At 42.3% G+C, this 21,278-nt stretch overlaps 1 protein-coding gene across 2 annotated transcripts in view; it reads right to left on the reverse strand.

Annotated features, from left to right (window-relative positions):
• Positions 1 to 1,684: 1,684 nt before the first annotated feature.
• Positions 1,685 to 21,278, reverse strand: part of LOC129702667 (T-cell immunoreceptor with Ig and ITIM domains-like) — a 39,854-nt gene continuing 20,260 nt past the window's right edge. Inside the window, exons 2-4 of one of the 2 annotated variants that reach the window (XM_055644563.1) lie at positions 17,431 to 17,766; positions 8,343 to 8,443; positions 1,685 to 5,048 (exon numbers count right to left, since the gene is read on the reverse strand). In XM_055644563.1, coding sequence (XP_055500538.1) covers positions 4,878 to 5,048; positions 8,343 to 8,443; positions 17,431 to 17,766 — 608 coding nt within the window. In that variant the 3' untranslated portion in view covers positions 1,685 to 4,877. The remainder of the gene's footprint in view (positions 5,049 to 8,342; positions 8,444 to 17,430; positions 17,767 to 21,278) is intronic. The other variant, XM_055644564.1, reaches the window with a different exon arrangement.

A 21,278-nucleotide genomic window follows, 5' to 3' on the forward strand; every position in this document is an offset into this window, starting at 1 on the left:
CTTAATCTCTCTCCACCGAGAACCTGTTCCCTTGGTGTAAGATCTTTTCAGGAACAAATCTAGTCATCAACAAGAAGTAATGATTCTTTCAATCCGTCATTGTGTGCATGGTTTGATTTTGGGAAGGGTGACAAAGTCATACATTTTTTTGGTGAAATGCCCCTGGTGGGTGACATTACACAGGGAAGGAGCTGTAACTAAAACTCTGAGGTATGGAGACAAAAGGGACTGCAGATGTTAGAAACTAGAGCAAAGAGAGAAGTGCTAAACAAACTCGGCAGTTAAGGCAGCGTTTGTGGATGGAAATAGAGGGACCATTGAATTCTCCAATTTCAGGTAACTTGCATCACTATTTCTGTTATTGTAACTATTACTAATTTATAGACCTTCCGTAGGTTACGTCAGGTTTAATCTAAGTGCTGATAATATGCAAGCCACATCTCTTCCTGTCCCATGTAGAATTCACTTTGTAAGAGAAGCAAATTCTCTTTTCAGGGTTAACCTTGTTAACTTCAAGGGCCTGTCCCACAGGCTACTTTTTAGGCGAGTGCAGGAGACTCTGCACTCGCCACAAGATTGTCACATGTTCGCTGGTGGTCTATGGTGAGTCTCCTTCATGGTCGCGAGGAGTTCCCGCATTCTAGGAACTAGTCGTGGCCTCAGAATGGTCGCCACAAATTTTTCAATATGTTCAAAAATTTTCTGCGAACAAAAATTGGTTGCTATGGAGAAAATCGATAATCCTGTAGTCGTAGATGCAGTTGTAGAGGGGTCACCATGTAGATAGTTTTAGTTAATTGCCTTTGCTGACCGGGCATTTTCATTGGCTCATTGGGGGGAAAAAACGTAAGCATGAGTTTTTAGAACGAAGGATAACCGACCGGTAATGTTAAATGCCCGCCAAACTTCACAGCTGTGTATCTCTGGCTTATTAAAAGTTGTCTGGCTTCTTAAAAGTGTCTCCACTCCTTCTCCCTTTCCCCCCCCCTCTCTCTCTCCCCCCCCCCCCCCCCCCCCCCCCCCCCCACTTTAAAGGACTTACACTAGACTTTGCTAGCCGTCTTAACCTTCTTGTTCAAGGTGTGATGGTATCACCTTGGTCTTACACCATGTGAATTTCAGACAGCGCTCCCCCTGCTTTCCCTGGCCCCCGCCTTTGCGATGTGTGTGTGTGTGTTCCACTCTGCCAGTCGCCATTCCAGTTCCCGGTTTTTCAGGCGACTGCTGGTGAATTGACAGTCGCCGGCAGTCCGCTGAAAAATCGCCTAAGTGGGACAGGCCCTTAAGGTCTTTACTCTTTGTAGAAAGCAGGAAAAAAAACAATTAATTATCCAAAGTCACCTTCACGTATCCAAAGTCATTTAATAGAAAGCCTCCGTTTGGCAGAAGACCACAAGTGGTGACTATTGGTTTTGGGTTGAAGCAGGTTAACATTTTGACAATAGGTTTGGAAAATATCTGGGATTCAGGCAAAGAGAACCAAGGCATCAATAAACTGAAGTGTGATCTGACCTCTTTCATGAGACTCATCCGGGAAACAAAGCTGAAAGTTAAATCAAATGGAAAACTGAATCGATAAACAACACAACCACTGGTGCTAAGAGCAGGTGAGTACTTTATTTAAGAAGTGACTACACTTCCAATGGGCAGATTATCCATAAACCCTCAGAGAGTTAGCTAGTGTTGACTCATTTCAATGTTAGCTCAGGAAGGTGACACAGAACAAGCTGTCGTGTTTTACAAGATTTCACTTTCTGCATGTGGAACTGATTATTTAATCGCATCTCCCTGTTTAAGTTGCAGATTTAGTATCATTTAAGTTTGTCTCTGGAAATTGTCTTTCAGTCCTCAAATATGTTTTGTGTCTCAAAGCGAATGTTTTTCCATGCTGTTTTAATGATGATTTATTACATCTAGAAGGCTGTGCGCTGAAATCAATTTTTAATTTTTCTCAGGGATGAAATGTGAGGATCACAACAGTTTAAAACTATTAATCCGTGTAGATAATGCTAAATGCAGAACACCCAGCCTGCTTAGTTTGAAATTGTACAGCATTCATATGGTTTATTTTGCATGGAATAATTACTGAATACAATGCTTAACTTGTTTAGCTATTAAAAAGCAATCACTGCATCATGGCACTTGATTCCTATGTTTATCATCCAAGCACACATCTAAAAATTTTAAAATTGATCATTGGCAGTCATACCAATTAAAAAATGACGTAAATATTCAGCACAAATTAAAACTTTTACAGTCATTTACAACCAATCATCTTTACAACCCAAAAAAACCCCATCATTGTCTTAATTAGGACAGAGATTGACAGATTCGTGATTAGTACAGGTGTCATGGGTTATGGGGAGAATGGGGTTATCAAAGAATATCATTAACAATGCAAGGTCCAAAATTTAACGTCAGCAAACCTTTCAACCACGCAAAGAAAAATAAACCACTGGAGGAACTCTGCAGATGAGGCAGCATCTGTGGACGGAATGGACAGATGGTGTTTCAAATCGGCATCCTCCTTCAGACCGTTCTTGTGTCTCGATATTTCAACCATGCTGGTCTGATTGTAGTGTGCTTTCAGAACCACTGTTACTGCTGCTACAGGCTCAACAAAACACTACTCAAAGGCAGATAACACTAAGCATGCATTCATGTCCACTGCAGTACTCACTATGTACATTGCCCGTTGGTCTTACAGAAACCTAACTATATCTAGGTAGATCAAACACATTGCACCATTCCAAACTCTCTTCTGGTACCCTTTTACATAGACTCAGCACTCTTTCAGAGCTGATATGAACATACCTCCAACATATATTACAACATTTAAAAGGCTTTTGGACAAGTACGTGGATAGGAAAGGTTTAGAGGGATATGGGCCAAATGCAGGTCAGTGTGACTAGCGTAGTTTAGTTTAGTTTAGAGATACAGTGCCCTTCATAATGTTTGTGACAAAGACCCATCATTTATTTATTTGCCTCTGTACTCCACAATTTGAGATTTGTAATAGAGAAAAGTCACATGTGGTTAAAGTGCATATTGTCAAATTAAATTAAAGGCCATTTTTATACATTTTGGTTTCACCATGTAGAAAGTACAACTGTTTTTATACATAGTCCCCACATTTCAGGGCACCATAATGTTTGGGACACAGCAATGTCGTGTAAATGAAAGTAGTCATGTTTAGTATTTTGTTGCATATCCTTTGCATGCAATGACTGCTTGGAGTCTGCGATTCATGGACTTCACCAGTTGCTGGGTGTCTTCTCTGGTGATGCTATGCCAGGCCTGTATTGCAGCCATCTTGAGCTTATGCTTATTTTAGAAAATAGATGCAGGAGGAGGCCATTTGGCCCTTCGAGGGGGCTAGTCCCCTTCAGTTTTTTCTTCAGCATATAAAAGGCATGCTCATTTGGGTTTAGATTGGGTGATTGACTTGGCCACTCAAGAATTTACCATTTTCTAGCTTTGAAAAACTCCTTTGTTGCTTTAGCAGTATGTTTGGGATCATTGTCTTGCTGTGGAATGAACCGCCAGCCAATGAGTTTTAAGACATTTGTTTGAACTTGAGCAGATAGGATGTGTCTATACACTTCAGAATTCATTATGCTACTACCATCAGCAGTTGTATCATCAATGAAGTACTGTGCACTTTAACCTTATACTGTTGTCAAGGGGACAATATTCAGACATCATGTGCGTCCTTAAAACTGTCCTCATCCTGACTGCAGCCACGGAGATTCTCTGTCAGGCTAGACAATTGTTCTGTTTGAGAAGGTTCATCTTGTTCATAAGTCTAGGAGCATAATTAGGCCATTCAGCCCTTCGAGTCTGCCATTCAATCATGAACAATCTATTTTTCCCTCTCAACCCCATTCACCTGCTTTCTCCCCATAACTTTGACCGGTCACTCTCTACTTTAAAATTACCATATGGCTTGGCCTCCATGGCCATCCATGGCAATGAATTCCACAGATTCACCACACTCTGACTAAAGAAATTATTTGAAAAAATATATCTTTGTAGAAAACTATATCTATATACAACTATAACTATGTAAAGAACTGTTTACAAAACTATACTGCTTCTTGTCGGGATTAAAAGCCATTCATGTTCCAGGAAATAAATTAATACCACAGTACAGCACGGCCACATCCTTTGCTCCATGATATCTGCGCCAACCATGATACCAATTTAAACTGCATGTGAGCCTGTACATGGTCTGTAATCCCTTCCTTCCCTGCCTCTCCCCATGTCTGTCTCTTAAACATCGCTATCATATCTGTTTTCCTCCACTTTCCTTGGCAGCATGTTCAAGGCACCTACCTCTCTATACAATAAAAAACTTAAATCTGCTCTCAACTTAAAGCTATGTCCTCCAGTATACGACATTGATGCCCACTAGTCTATAACATTTTTGCCATCTAGTATAGGACCAACTAGTATAATGCCCTCTATTATGTGGCATTGTACAAGGCATTTATCCCCTCTAATGTATGAAATTATTGACGCCCTCTAATATATGGCATACGCCCTCTGCCAGAAAGAGGACATTTACTCAAACAACACAATAATAATCAAGTTTATTCTTTAATAATTTTGCTTACTTTTTTCAGTGCAGATTAATGTATTGCAAACAGTCCCTGCCAATTCAACATTCATTGGGTAATTCTAGAAATTACATAGCAATATCTCCATGGGTGGGGAAACATTTTTACAACCAATTTATTTCCATCTGTAAAAATGCTGCAGTTAGCTCATCAGGAATAACATTGCAGGATCATAAAACTTTTTGAAACATAATTAGAAATTATATCTGTTGACAGTTTTAACACAAAAGCATTTATGCAAATCTAACTACTGAAATCTTAAAGTGAAGTTCTTAATGGAACACTAAAGTAGTCGATGTCTGGGACTTCACCATCAGAGTTAGGTGGAATTGGTCTGCTTAGTGGTCTAGCAGTGTCTTGGTTATTGGCGTCTGGTGTATTTTGCAGTAGAACATTGATCTGGTTTGGTGTGTGGATTCTTCTTTTCCTCTGGTACATAAAAGGTTTCACAGGATTATGGGAATATATTTATAAAATGCATTACCCAACATCACATGATCATAAGGTCATAAGTAATAAGGGCAGAATTAGGCCATTCGACCCATCAAATCCACTCCGCCATTCAATCAGCAATCAGTGTACAACAATTAATTCTTGTCCCGCGCAATTAAAGCATGGAATTGTCTTCACCCTACCATAGTTACCCAACCAGACGCAACTAAATTTAAGGTAGCTCTTCTGCTCCAAGAACCCTTTTTTGCTTAAGTCCACCCTCCGCCACCTCCAGTTTAATTCTATTTGGAATATTTTTGGAGGACCAAGAACCAAGAATCTTGGCTGATCTATCTCTACCTCCTAACCCCATTCTCTTGGCATAACCCATTCTCCCCATAACCCCTGACACCCATACTAATCAAGAAACTATATCTGCTTTAAAAATATCAATTGACTTGGCCTCCACAGCCTTCTGTGGCAAAGAATTCCACAAATTCACCACTCTCTGACTAAAGAAATTCCTTCTCATCTTCTTCCTAAAGGAACATCCTTTAATTCTGCATTCTGAACATCAGATCTCTAAGAAAATGAAAGGATTTGATGGGGTGGATTTTAGACAACATTTACACTTGTAAGGAACCCCAGGACCCTAGTTTGTAAACTCAAAGTGGTCACTAATAATAATAATATTATTAATAATAATAATAATAATAATGATATTAATGAACACTGACAAGGATGGGTAGAATGTGGAACTGTCAACGACAAGGAGCAGATGATTCCATTAACAAAGATGCATTTCAGGGAGTGCTTAATAAAGCAATTGGTGGGATGCTGAAAAGGTTGAAATAGATGGACGGAAAGTACCATATATTGCCAACAGCTATTTGGACCATTGGGATTGTTTCACTACAGTAGGTATCGAGGAGACGAATTAACTCCAAACATGCAGGTAAGCGTGGATCATATGAAAGGTTAACCTAATAAAAAGCTGAAACACGTACTCGATCCAATGCAAACACACCCCATAAAGGTTCTGAGATGCCAGGTGGTTGACTTATTCAGCTCTTGGGAATCGAGCCAATCACTGAAACCTTTCAAGAGTGATTCAATCATAGTGTTTTTCTTCCTAACTCACGATGGCAATGTTTCCCACCCCTTGCTAAATCCAGCAGGTTACAGGTAGTTGGTAGATCTTCCATTTGTTAATACCCTGCAAAGCCAAGACCTCATATTCCTCACCCCAAGGTCTTTGACCATGACCTCCTGCCACTGCACCTCAGCCTCCCCACGATCTACAAATCATATGGTTATGCCAGACCCCCTGTCTTACTGACTGTTCCTCCTCCCCCCCACCTCCCAATAATGCTCTGATTACTACCTCTCACAATTTCACTACAAAGATGTGGCCCTCGTGGCTAAAGGGATCAGGGGGTATGGAGAGAAGGCAGGTACAGGATACTGAGTTGGATGTTCAGCCATGATCATATTGAATGGCGGTGCAGGCTCGAAGGAACGATGGCCTACTCCTGCACCTATTTTCTATGTTTCTATGTTTCCTGTCTCTTCTATGCTGTTTTGAGGGATTTACTTTTTGTAGCCTATATTTTATATACCTATTTACAATAGACATTAATAGTTCAAGTAATTATTGAGCTGTACTAAAAAAAAAACAATGGAATTTGTTTGTCAACAAAATTGAACTTGTGTTATTTGTTTTATCGAAACCCAATTGTGGGCAGCACAGTGGCAGAGCTGGTAGAGCTACTGCCTCACAGTTCCAGAGACCCAGGTTCGATCCTGACCTCGGATGCTGTCTTTGTGGCATGTCCACATTCTCCCTGTGACAGTGTGAGTTTTCTCCAGTAGCTCTGGCTTCCTCCCACATCCCAAAGATATGTGGGCTCGCAGGTTAATTTGCCTTTGTAAATTGCCCCGAGTGTGTAGGGAGTGGATCGGAAAGTAGGAGAAGACGGAACTGGTATGAACGGGTGATTGATGGTCGGCATGGACACAGTGGGCCGAAGGTCCTGTTTCCATGCTGCATTTCTAAAATAAATGGCCGTGAACAACCTGAATGGATAATTTTCTGCCATTATTTTTTAAAGCATTCTTTGAATCACAAACTGTGCCGTGTAGTTCAAACCTTGCAGATGCCTCTAAGTTACGGGGGAACGGGTAGGAGAAAAATGCCTCCAGAACCAATCATAAGGATATGATTGTTGGTGCTGTTAGGTCAGAGAAAACTCAGCAACAAGGCAAGAAGAATCTAAGAATCAGCCTGGATTTTGAAGGTGTGGTGAGCAATTGGAGAATGTTTTACGATCATTGCCTTGCTCGAATGTCTCTGGACTAGTCTCTGGCAATGTCTCTGGACTTCCAGGCACTTACTGAGGTTCTGCAAAATAGATTATTAGTCAGACAGAGCATACATGATGGAGGCGATCAGACAGCATGCAATTTGATTGGTAAACTGGAACAGAGTAAGGAATAATAAGTGTATTCTCTTTAGTTTAGTTTAAAGATATAATGCGGAAACAGGCCCTTCGCCGCACCGAGTCGCACCAACCAGCGATCCCCGCACATTAACACTATCCTACACACACTAGGGACAATTTACACTTATACCAAGCCAATTAACCTACAAACCTGTACGTCTTTGGAGTGTGGGAGGAAACCGAAGATCTCGGAGAAAAACCCTCATGGTTACGGGTAGAATGTACAAAATCAGTACAGACAGCATCCGTAGTCGGGATTGAACCCGGGTCTCTGGCGCTGCAAGTGCTGTAACATAGCAACTCTACCGCTGTGCCATCGTGCCACTTATGAGCAGGTTTTAACAAATGATGGTCCCTGGGATCTGCTGTGGTGCCTCAGTTCCTTCCTGAAGAATGATTCTTTTATCAAGGTTTGCAGATGAATTTGAAGATTCAATAACTGGTGTAGATGGAAGCTAAAATATATATATATAATGAGATATAGATTTAGAAGAGGGTATGACTGAAACATGAGGTTAAGGATCTTTATTTCAAGGGAAGTAGAATACAAAAGTGAGGAAGCTATTCCCTTGTTATATAGTGTTTTGGTGAAATCCCATCTGGATTTTTAAATGAGCATGAAAAAAACAGTATGAAAATAATTGGAATTTTAAAAAAACACGGCTGAATGGTTATAATTTAGGGAGGGCAAGGAGTAAAAGATCTGTGTAGCAATTACAAAATGTTTATTAAATTTCTGATTTAGTGTAACTTTCGTCCTCAATTATACATGTAAATTTGTATTACTTACATGTCCAAAGTATAGCAGTAAAAACAGGATTCCAATGACAATTACTACAGGAACCACACTTGCAATAATAATTGTAGCCAGATTAGAAGTTGGTTTATTATCTGGAAGAAGATAACACATTTATTTGAGTATTAGAAATACGCATCAAATTAACTGAATTTAGAGTGTATACGGCGTTGTGAATTTTGTTTGCATTTAGATATCAACGGCTTTTTTTCTGAAAATCCAAACGTTATCGAGTCATACAGTGTTGAAACAGGCCCTTCGTCCCAACCTGCTCACATTACGCTGTCCCAACATGTCCCATCTACACTAGTCCCACCTGCCTGCATCTGGCCCATATCCCTCGAAACCTGCCCTATCCATGTACCTGTCTAATTGTTTCTTAAACGTTGTAATAGTCCCTGCCTCAACTACCTCCTCTGGTAGCTCATTCCATACACCCACCACCCTTTGTGTGATAAAGTTACCCCTCAGATTCCTAATAAATCTTTTCCCCTTCACCTTAAACCTATGTCATCTGGTTCTTGGTTCCCCTGCTCTGGGCAAGAGACTCTGTGCGTCTATTCAGAAGTTATACGGGATTTGCAAAATTATGATTGTCATAGTTAAACCTCGTATGGTAGTGCATATTCTTTTTGTTTAACATTGGCACAAAACTCACATGTAATGTATTCATCACCTTGAATGTGTTACAAATGAAAAATGTGACACCTTTACAACTGGTTCTAACATCACATTTATAATGCAGTAACAAATTACATCTGAACAGGTCTAAAATTTACCAATGAAGAACTAACTTTATTTAAAATGGACATTTGAGAAAGTAAACCAAACTGACTAATTCATAAACCGATACAACTGAGGATTTAAAAGCAGCTGTCAATGTACAACCAAATGTCTCCCCAGATGAACAAATAGCTACTGCATACTTACCACAATATAAAAACAGGCATGTAGAATGGAATACAAAAACAGGGATGTAATGCCGAGGCTTTATGAGACACCGGTCAGACCGCATTTGGAGTATTGTGAGCAGTTTTAGGCCCCATACCATGAGGAGGTTTACGAAAATTATCCCAGGAATTATTGAGTTAACATATTACAAGGATGAAGGGGTACCTCATTCAAACTTACCGAATAGTGAAAAGCCTGGATAAAGTGGATGTGGAGAGGATGTTTCCACTAATGAGAGAGTCTAGGACCAGAGACCATAGCCTCAGAAGAAAAGGGCATACCTTTAGAAAGGAGATAAGGAGGAATTCCTTTAGTAAAAGGGTGGTGAATCTGTGGAATTCATTGCCACAATCAGGTGTGGAGTGCAAGTCAATGGATATTTTTAAGGTAGAGATTAACAAATTCTTGATTAGTAAGGGTATCAGGGGTTATGGGGAGAAGGCAGGAGAATGGGGGTGAGAGGGAAAGATAGGTCAAATGACCATTGATCACCCGTTCACACCAGTTTCTCATCGACTCCCTACACACTAGGAACAATTTACAGAGGTCAATTAACCTACTAACCTGCCCGTCTTTGGGATGTGGGAGCAAAGCAGAGGAAACCCATGCGGTCACAGGGAGAACGTGCAAACTCCTCATAGATAGCACCCGAGGTCAGGATTGAACTAGGGTCTTTGGGCAGCAGTTCTACCAGCTGCACCATTCTGTGGCAAACCAGCATCTGCAATTCCTTGTGTCAACGTGAAAGGCTGTCAGAAGTGAAAGACACTATTTATTGCAGAAAATTATAGAATTTAGAATATTACAAATAAAGAATGGTTGCTCCAGAAGGAATGTTGGTCTCGGGATTAAAATTGTACTTCTGTCTTTAAGGAAGAACTGAGTGCGATCCCTGATCCCCCAGCAGTCATGTTAACTCTCTTTGTCAACTACAGAATAGATGACAATTACATCATAGAACGAGTTAACAAGTGCCCCATTTTTACAGCACTGTAAGTAATTATCTGCAAAGGATACCTATCTATGGGTGGCACAATGGTGCTTTGGTAGAGTTGCTGACTTACAGCGCTAGAGACCCGGGTTTGATCCTGCCTATGGATGCTGTCTGTACACAATTTGTACGCTCTCCCTGTGACCGTGTGGGTTTTCCCCGGGTGCTCCGGTTTCCTCCCACACTCCAAAGACTTGCAGGTTAATAGGTTAATTGGCTTTGGTAAAATTGTAAACTGTTCCTCGTGTGTTGGATAGTATTAGTGGGTGGGCTGAAGGGCCTATTACCGCACTGTATCTCTAAAGTCTAAAGTCAGAAGAAGGGTTGTTCACTGATGATTGTGTGATGTTTGGTACCATTTGCACCTCGTATAAATAATTACAAAGCCCACAACCTAACTGGAGTAGCCGTAGATGAATTTCAATGCAAGTACTTCTAATGGGCGCACAAGAAGATATAGGGCCCCGTGTAGATAGATCATTGTAAAGCCATGGCAGATTACGTTTGTTTAATTTACAGATACAGTGTGGAAACAGGCACTTTAGCCCAACAAGTCCACGCCAACCATCGATCACCCGTACACTAGTTTTATCCTACACACGAGGAGCAATTTACAGAAGCCAATTAACCTAAAAACCTGCACATCTTTGGGATGTGAGAGGGAACCAGAGCACATGCCAGCTCCACACAGACAGCAGCCGAGGTCAGGATCGAACCCGGCAGCAACTCTACCACTGCGTCACTGTGCCTCCCAATATTTATATAAAATAACTAACTCTAATTCACTGCTGGTCTTTGCTAAGGCTTACAAGTCATGTTCCTGATATACAAAGCCTTATTAGACCAAATCCCAAGACCTGGAACGTCAGTATTATATATAAGGAAGATGCATTGGGGTTGGTCAAAGTACACTGTAGATTTACCAGAATGATATCTGCACTCTAAGGATTAAACTACAGCAAATAAGTCTCCAGTATTTAGAATAGGAGATAAATGAATTGAACTTTTTAATTGGTTTAGAGATGCAGTGTGGAAACAGGCCTTTAAGGGCCTGTCCCACTTAGGCAATTTTTTCGGCGACTACAGGCGACTAGGCTGTCACCATATGGTTATGGCGTGACACCTGTAAGGTCATGAGTAGTCTCCTCAAGTCGCTTAAATATTCATTACTTTTTTCTGGTCGCCGCTGGATTTTGAAATGTTCAAAACCTTTCGGCGACTGTGGGCTTGACGTAGCTTGCCTTCTCCTGTCGTAGGTGCTGTTGTAGGTTGTCGCCAGGATGACGCAGGTTGTTGCCGGGTGAGGTAGGTTGTTGCCGTGTGATGACCGGTGAATTCCATTTGCGACTACCTACATCAACCAGCGACAGGTACCGGCGACTGAATTGTCTTCAGTTGTCGCCGACAGGGTCGTAGCTTGTCGTGGGTGGATGTAGGTTGACTTCGGTTGTCGTAGATTATCGCCTGTGTGGTCGTAAGTTGTCGTATGTGTCGTCGTCGTAGGTGGACGTCCGAATGGGTTCGCCGGTTGTCGGTAGCTTGCCGTAGCTTGACATAGACGAGGTGGTAGGTTGTTGTAGACATTGTCGTAGCGGGGGGTCCAGTCACCGGTTTTTCGGAGACCTGCTATGACTGTGAATGTCGCGGCAGTCGGCGAATAAATCGCCTTAAGTGGGACAGGCCCTTTTGGCTCACAGCTCATGCTGCCCAATGATCACCTGTACACTAGTTCTATTCCATGCACTAGGAACAATATACAGAAACCAATTAACCTACAAACCTGCACGTCTTTGGAATGTGGGAGGAAACTGGAGCACCCAAAGAAAACCCATGCGATCGTAGGGAGACAGTACAAACTCCGTACAGAGAGCATCCTTAGTCAGGATCAAACCTGGGTCTCTGGTGCTGTAAGGCAGCAACTCTAGCGCTGTGCCACTGTGCCGTCCTTATAATATTGAGAACTAATTGGGAAATATGCCTCAAAAATTATTATTTATCACTAGCAGTGAAGATAGTCATGCATTTCTTGGAAATTAATTTCTGAAAGAGGCAGATTTCTAGGCAAAAAGTATTTTTGCTACTTATTAACTCTAGGATTAGGGCACAAAAATAGTGTTGGGGCTTACACGAGTGAAGTTAGGAAACATTTCTACATTCCACATGCAGTTAGTGATAGAAGTTTGAAATTCTCTTCCCCAAATCCCAGAGATTGAAGGGAAACCTAATAGAAGTAAATAAAATTATGAGAGGCATAGATAGGGGAGACAGTCAGAACCTATTTACCAGGGTGGAAATATTACACTCAAGAGGGGCGAAGTTTAAAGGAGATGTGTGGCTAGTATTTTATAGACTGGTGGAAGCCTGGAACATGCTGCCAGTGGTGATGGTAGAGACAGATACATTCGTGGTATTTAAGCGGCTTTTGGGAAGCACATGGATATGCAGGAAATGGAGGTATATGGTTCACGTGGAGGCAGAGGACCTTGCATCAATTTTCAGCATGGACATTGTGGGCCAAGGGGCCTGTTCCATGCTGTCATGTTCTGTGTCCATAGTTGCAAGGACAATTGAAATCCAAAATGAAATTGAGATTCACAACTTTTAATTAACCTAAAATATTAAGGGATGCTGGATAGAGGCCCATTTTATTTAGTCAGGAGAGACTGTTTTCTGAATTAGATTTATGTTCATATGAGGAAATATTTTAGTTTGTTTACAGACTGTAAACAACTATTTTCTCTTTCTCGTTTTTTTAAACAGGAACATGTAATTGAAACATCCCTTGGAAAAATGAACCAAGGACCTGTCCAATCATATTTTGTTGGTTTGAACAAGTTATGCATTGATTTGTTTTTCTATTTTAACCTTTTTCCAAAAGTTGTTGACAACACAATAGTTCTTGTTGACAAAGTGTTGGGGTGGGGGAAGCCTAGTGACCCTGGTGCTTCATTGAAAAGCCTAGAGATTGTGAATTCAAGACCCACTCTTTACCCCCAGAGGTCAATGGTGAAACTGAATTCAATTAACAATTACAAAAACTGCTAGCTTGTTAGAAAAAAAAATCATTAACATCTTTAACATAAGAGGAATAGATTGGGTAGATGCACAACATCTTTTACCCAGAGTATGGCAATCGAGAACCAGAGGGCATAGGTTTAATGGTGAAGGGGATAAAGATTTAATAGGAATCTGAGGGATAACTTTCTCACACAAAGGGTGGTGGATGCATGGAACGAACTGCTGGAGGAAGCAGTTGATGCAGGGACGATCTAAATATTTACAAAGCAATTAGACAGGTACAAGGATATGATAGGTTTAGAGGGATCTGGGCCAAATGCAGACAAGTTGGACTAGTATGGATGGGACATGTTGGTTCGTGTGGGAAGATTGGGAAGAAGGGCCTGTTTCCATGACCATGACTATCACTGGTTCATATGTGACTTCAATCTCACATGAGAAAGACAAGACATTCCAACCACCACTTTATCTGAGCAAGGACTTGGCTGTGGCACAATCACCCACATCCTGGGAGTGAATATAAAGCTAAACCACTGCACTGCAATTAGTCAAGCAAAGAACTGGCAAAGACACAATGAAGCCCTTAGTAAACATCTATGGATAAACATTTTAACAATGCTTGTAGTTAAGAAGAATTTAGTTCAGCTACATTTATAGAAGTGACTTCCTATAGTTACCTCCCACTGAACCAACCACAGTCAAAATTTAAATGCCAAGGGAACCAGCAGCCGCACTCCACTCACATAGAATAACATCGTCAGAATACATTTTCCTGTGGAAGTTATCTTGAAAACCTTAATACATGATGAAGAGGAGAGGTGACCTCTTTCTCCCATTTTTCTTCCAATTCCAGACTGCAATGCATAAAGGATGAAAGATGAAGAAAGTCTGAAGAAGGGTCCCGACCCGAAATGTCACCCACCCATGTTCTCCAAGGGTGCTGCCTGACCCGCCGAGTTACTCCAGCACTAGCTGTCCTTTTGTGTGAAGCAGTATCAGCAGTTCCTAGTTTCTGCAATCCATGGATCATCCAATGAGGAACCTGCACCGGGAGCAGTGGAGCATGTTCCACAGTGATGCATCCCACCATTACTGAAAGTAGCGGTGGTGTGGGTGTCGGGTGGAGGCGGAAATGGGGGAAAGGTTTTATCGTGTAAGGATTCTGCCTAAATATCGAGTGAAGGGTCCCGACCCAAAATGCCAACTGCCCATCCCCTCCCCAGATGCTGCCTGGCCTGCTGAGTTTCTCCAGCAGCCTGCTGTTGTTCACAACTTTATATCTATTTAAATTAAAAAAGGATAGACACAAAATGTTGGAATAATTCAGCGGGTCAGGCTACATCTCTCGAGGAAAGGAATAGGCGGAGAAGGGTTCCAACCCGAAACGTCGCCTATTGCTTTGAGTCTGAAGAAATGTTCTGACCCGAAACCTCACCTATTTCTTTTCATCAGAGATGCTGCCTGACCTGCTGAATTACTCCAACATTTTGTTTCTATCTTCGATATAAACCAGCATCCGCAGTTCCTTCCTACACACAAATTAGGTAAGGATACTAATTTGATGTACTTTTGTCATAATTGACCTTTTCGGACTGCTGATAAGGAAAGTACGTCTCTAAATGTATACAAAGGATGTGGCTTGCAGTCTTAACTGAAGATGGTATCTGTTGGAAAATGTATTGCTAGCCAACAATGCCAATTTTGTTATTTGGCATCAGTTACACATTAGACCATAGAACAGTACAGCAAAGGAACATGTCCTTTGGCCCATAATGTCTGTACTGAACATGATGCCAAGATAAACAAATCTCATCTGCACTCTCATGATCCATATCCCTCCAAACACTGCATATCCATTTGCCTATCTAAAGTGCCACTATTGTATATGCTTCCTCCACCACCACCCCTGCCAATGTGTTCCAGTCACTCACCATAGAGTCATAGAGTGATACAGTGTTGAAACAGGGTCTATGGCCCAAATTGCCCACACCCACCAACATGTCATATCTACACAAGCCCCACCTGCCTGCATTTTGCCCATATCCCTCTGAACCTGTCCTATCCACTCTTTGTGGGGGGGGAAAAAACTTGCCTGCACATCATCTTTAAACTTTGAAAGCCAGACTTTGTTCTTTCCCCAACTATTTTCCAACTGCCCCCCCCCCCAAATTGCCAATATAATCAGTCAGTAGAAGGGTTCCAACTCAAAGTATCACCTATCCATTCATCAGCTGGGTTGAGCGAATAAAAAGGCATCAGAAACTAGGAACTCTCCTTCACTTTGATCTTGTCCCTATTTTGTATTTCCTGTCAGTGGAAGAGCATTGGTAAAGGAATAACTGCACAAAAAAAATGAGAATTTGTGTGTCTTTGCATTGATGTCGCTTTGAGTGATGCAAGCTGGCAGCCCAGTACTGGGGAGAGGCTTTGACTCCTCTTCGCAGTTTACAATAATGGTAAACCTGGCTACGTTAATTTTTTAAAACGTTGCCTGTCCATTCCCTCCAACGCTGCCCGGACCACTGAGTTCCTCCAGAAATTAGTGTTTTGCTCAGGTTTGCAGCGTCTGCAGTTCCCTGTGTCAATGTAATTTGACTTTGCTGCTGCCTGTTATTAGCCTGGAATAGTTCAGTGACCACAGGCTGTACAGTACATGGGCAGGTTGCGGTTGTAGCTGGCTGCAGCAAGTTTGCTGATGTACTCTCCGGTGCAGAGAATGTGCCGCACACTTTGCTCCTCACCAAAGCTTGCCGCATGAGAAGCACTGCCTGAGAACCGGCTCTGGGGTTGGCTTCCTGTGCAGTGCCTCCCTCCTCCCCTCTTCTCCAACAACAATCCCTCTTCTCTCCTCTACAACCAGGCAAGAGGTACACATTTGAGAACGCACACATCCAGATCCAGGGACAGTTTCTTCCCAGCTGTAATCAGACAACTGAACCATCCCATCACCAACTAGAGAGCTGTTCTGACCTACCATCTACTTCATGGGAGACTCTTTATTTGGACTTTGCTGGACTTTATCTTGCACTAAGCATTATTCATGTTATCCTGTATCTGTGCGCTATGGATGGCCAGATTGTAATTATGTATAGTGTTTCTGCTGATTAGGTAGTATGCAAAAAAAGATCTGTTCTATGTATCCTGGTACACGTGACAATAAACTAACCTAAACTAAACTAAAAACTTCTGGGCAGCACAGTGGCATAGCAGTCGAGTTGCTACCTTACAGTGCCAAGTTTGAACCTGACCACTGGTGCTGTCTGTATGGAGTTTGTACGTTCTCCCTGTTTCTCCGGGTCCTCCGTTTCCTCCCACATTCGAAAGACCTACAGGTTTGTAGGTCAATTGGCTTTGGTAAGAATTTAAAATTTTCCCTAGTATGTAGAATAGTGTTAGTACCCGGGGGGTCGTTGGGCTAAAGGGCTTGTTTCCATGCTGTTTCTCTAAACTAAACTAAACTGAACCACCCTATCACCAACTAGAGAGTCCTCCTGACCTAGCATCTACTTTATTGGAGACCCTCGGACTATCTTTAATCGGACTTTACTTTAATCTTGCACTGAACGTTGTGGACGGCTTGATTGTAATCATGTATAGTCTTTCCACTGACTGGATAGCACGCAACAAAAAAGCTTTTCACTATACTTCAGTACACATGACAATAAATTAAACTAAACTAAACTAGTCCCATCCTCCCACTCTACCCGCTATGATCAATCTGAAGAAAGGTCCCAACATGAAATGTCGCCTGTCCATTCCCTCCACAGATGCTGCCTGGCCTGATGAGTTTTCCAGCACTTTTATTTTGCTCATGACTCCAGCATCTGCAATTCCTTGTGTCTCCCAGTCCCACAACCTCTTGCCCATTGTTAACCTTATAAACCAAGTTCATAAATCACAGGAGCAGAATTAGGACATTCGGCCAATCGAGTCTACTCTGCCATGCAACCATGTCTGATCCAATTTTCCCTCTCAACCCCATTCTCCTGCCTTCTCCCCATATCTCCTGACACCTGTACTAACCTGTCAATCTCTGCCTAAAAATACCCAATGGCCTGACCTCCACGACAGTCAAAGTGATGAGTTGCTGGTTGTCATTCGGATATATTTTAAAAACTCTACCTTTACCGTTTACATCCAAGTGTACTTTGCCCTGTATTTTGCCGTTTGGATAGGTATGAAATGTGCAGGTGTACCAGCCACTGTCTGCTGGTTGAACTCCTGTGATTGTGATCGTGGATCGATGTCCATTAACTTCCAATTTTATTCGTTCGCTGTGGGGAGTTGTTGCGTTTGTGGCCACATTGAACACAACGAGTTTTGTTCTGTTTTCGGACTTCTCCCATTCAACTAATACCAGTTTGAGATCCTTGTTTGAAGAGGCACAATGTAATGCTGCAGAACTGCCTTTCACAGCAGTTACAGACCCACTACTTTCAATCTCTTTTGTTTGAATACCTGGGTGTAGGAAGAGAGAGTATTAAGATATTATAAATTAGTGATATAATCACATTTAGAATGAAAAAGCAGGCATTTACATAGACATTGCTTACTAATATAGTGTAAATAAAGACTTGGATTTTGCTAAAAATATTATTGCAGGACATTTTTATTATTTAATACACTGAAATTCTTTCTTGCTGTTTATAATGGTGTTTACGGAGCACTGTGGTGCTGCTGCACGTAAGAATTTCATTGTTCCGTTTTAGGACATATGTCAATATATACTCTTGATGTGACTTCCCTTTGTGAATTTCAAGAATTATCTTTTTTTTTATAAGGCTGCACAGTGGTGCAGTGGCAGAGTTGCAGCCTTACAGCGCCACAGACCCAGGTTCAATCCTGACTATGGATGCTGTCTGTGTGTCGTTTGCACTTTCTCCCTGTGATCGCGTGGATTTTCTACGGGTGCTCTGGTTCCCTCCCGCATTCTAAAGACATGTGTAGGATAGAACTAGTGTACGGCTGATCGATGGTCGGCATGGATTAGCTGGGCCGAAGGGCCTGTTTCCATGCTGTATCCCTAAATTAAACAAATCTAAACTAGCATACGGGTGATCGATGGTCGGTGTGGACTCAGTGGACTGAAGCACCTGTTTTCACGCTGTATCTCTAACCTAAACTAAACTAGTATATGGATGATCACAGGTCGGCGCGGACTCAGTGGACGAAGGGCTCTGTCCACGCCGCATCTCTAAACACTAAACTCTAATTCCGCACTCCTGCAAGTACGGAAAGGCTGAATGTCCTGCGAGGTGCCTGCTAGGCTGTGTCCACTGAGCAGGAAGGAGCTCACACTTGCTGCCATTCTCCACGATGCCTGCTGAGAAATCGCAGCCCACAGTCGTGCCAAGTTATTCCTGGAAATGAACAGTGACCCAGTTCATTTTATTGGAGAGGAATGATGGCAAGAACCTTGCTAAGTGTTATACCGTTTACATTTGTAATTGTTTACGGAATGGCTTGAAGTTTGTCTGGCTAGCTTTGATGGGATGGGCGTGTTGCTGGATTGCTTTCAGTTCTGTTAAGACTGTTAATGCTGTTTATTTATGTACTGAGGTTTTTCCTTAATACTGAGCTTTATGCTCTTCTCCAGTACTGGAGGAAATTTCTGGGCATGATGCAAGGCTACTGGAAAGCTACTTGCCTGTGGATTATAATTACCACTTCTGAAACATGGAGGCTCTTGTGTACAGCCTTTGTGTAATCTACCATTCCTACAACTCTTGCATTTGTGTCTATGTATAGTGGGATTGTTACTGAAATGTATGCAAAAAAGAAATGTCACTGTCCTTAGGTACGTGACAACAAAGTACTATTGCCCCTGCTGGAGTTTGTAGTGTCTGTGTGTGACCTGTCTGTGACTGACAGGGAACTAGTTCAAGGGCATCTTTAGGTATGGCTCAGATTCCATCTGGCCTGTGTTACCACAACTTGTACTTTTATGCCTTATGTATTTTGTCTGTACATAAGCTGCAACAATGCTGAGAACTATATTCTGTAGTTTGTATCTTCCCCTCTGCTCCACCTATTTTCCAGGTCTGCCACCCGATTTTCCAGCATCCTTGGTTCCATTGCCTTTCTGGATTATCCATTTTGCCGGAACAACAGTGGTCACAGCAGGAGTCCAACGTTATCACAACGGTCCGCCTAGGCCACTGACGAGCCGAGATCACAAAGTTGACCTCGGCAGTCGGCTATGGGAACAGATCTGCCGGCCCCGACTGGGCCTGAGTTCCAGAGGCCCAGCCGCAGGAGGTAAATACGACCCACCAACCGGCCGCAGAAGTCCCGATGAGATCGGGATCGGCCGCCTAACCAGGCTAGGCGCCACAGTTTTGGGAGGATTTCTGGAGGAGATTTCAAGTACGCCCTTGGAATTTTGTCCAGATCAAAGGAGGTGCCAGACCACCAATTGCCGGAAAATTGGTGATGAACCTGGATTTGATTTGTATTTCTGTATTGTATTATCTGATCTGAAAGCAAAGCCTTTCACTGTAGCTTCGTACACGTCACAACAATTAACTTAAACATAAACTTAAACTATGGCCGTGGGCCATGGGTCCAATTTAAACCTGAAGATAGTACAATCTAACCCTGTTGTCTTTTTCTTTTCACTCAACTCTTTATCTCCAGCTTATGACATAATCAATGGGTTATTGCCATTAGACATGGAGCAGAATCAGGCCATTTGGCCCATTGTGTCTGCTCCACCATTCAATTATAGCAGATCTATTTATCCATCTCAATCCCATCTCCTGCCTTCTCTCTGTAACCTTTGACACCCTCACTAACCAAGAAAATACCGATCTCCTCTTTAAAACTATCCAATGTCTTGACATCCATAGCCATCTGTGGCAACAAATTCAGTAGATCCACCACGCTCTGGCTAAAGAAATTCCTCCTCATTTCCATTCCAAGAGAACGTCCTTTTAGTCTGAGGCTATGGTCTCTGGTCCTAGACTCCCACGAGTGGAAACATCCTCTCCAGATCCATCTTCTAAGTTCCAGCGAGTGCAGGCCCAGTGCCGGCCCAGTGGCATCAAGCATTTCTCATACATTAACCCAATCCAGGAAATTACTTGGAAATCCAGAACTTCTGTAGGGCTGCACAGAGGTGCAGTGGTAAAGTTGCAGGCTTACAACATGACCTGGGTTCGATCCTGACTATGGGTGCTGTCTGTACAGAGGTTGTACGTTCTCCCTGTGAGCTGCCTCGGTTGTCTCCAAGTGCTCCGATATTCTTCCCCCAAAGACATGCAGGTTTGTAGGTTAATCGGCTTTGGTAAAATGGTAAATTGTCGCTAGTGTGTATGAATGCGTTAGTGTGCAGGGATCACTGGTCAGCGTGGACTGAAGGGCCTGTTTCCACATTGCATCTCTAAACTAAAAACTGTCCCACCGCCATGCTGATGGAGTCCAGGGTACTGTGCATACCTCCATGGTTTTCCACCACTTGCACTGCTGAATCTATCCCCTGACTCTGTCATCATTATCTTCTTCACTGTCTTCACTATCACTGTCTGAAGAAGGGTTCCAACCCAAAACGTCACCTATTCCTTTTCTCCAGCAGTGCTACCTGACCCGCTGAGTTACTCCAGCTTTATGTATCTATCACTGACTCCAATCCCAGTCAAATATCTGTAGCAAATTCAACAACTCCGTCCAGTTCAATGGAGAAAAATAGCTGTGAGGGAGGCAAGCTACCAGAAGTCAATTGACTTAATTTATGTTTGTTTAATTTTTTTCAACATGCCTGAATTCAAATCTTTAAAATGTTTGATATGATGGTGACAATTTTAATAGTGGATTTAATATTTAATAGTTATCAAATATATTTAACTGTGAATTTCACAGACGTCACAAGCATTCATGCCTTTCACAACATCTGATAGGCATTTTAAACTGAGCGAGTGAATCAGTTGTCACAGAACCTGTGAGTTCGTGTCGACCAACAATCCCCCAATACA

The sequence above is a fragment of the Leucoraja erinacea genome, chromosome 13 (genome assembly GCF_028641065.1).
Source record: "Leucoraja erinacea ecotype New England chromosome 13, Leri_hhj_1, whole genome shotgun sequence".
Taxonomy (NCBI): domain Eukaryota; kingdom Metazoa; phylum Chordata; class Chondrichthyes; order Rajiformes; family Rajidae; genus Leucoraja; species Leucoraja erinaceus.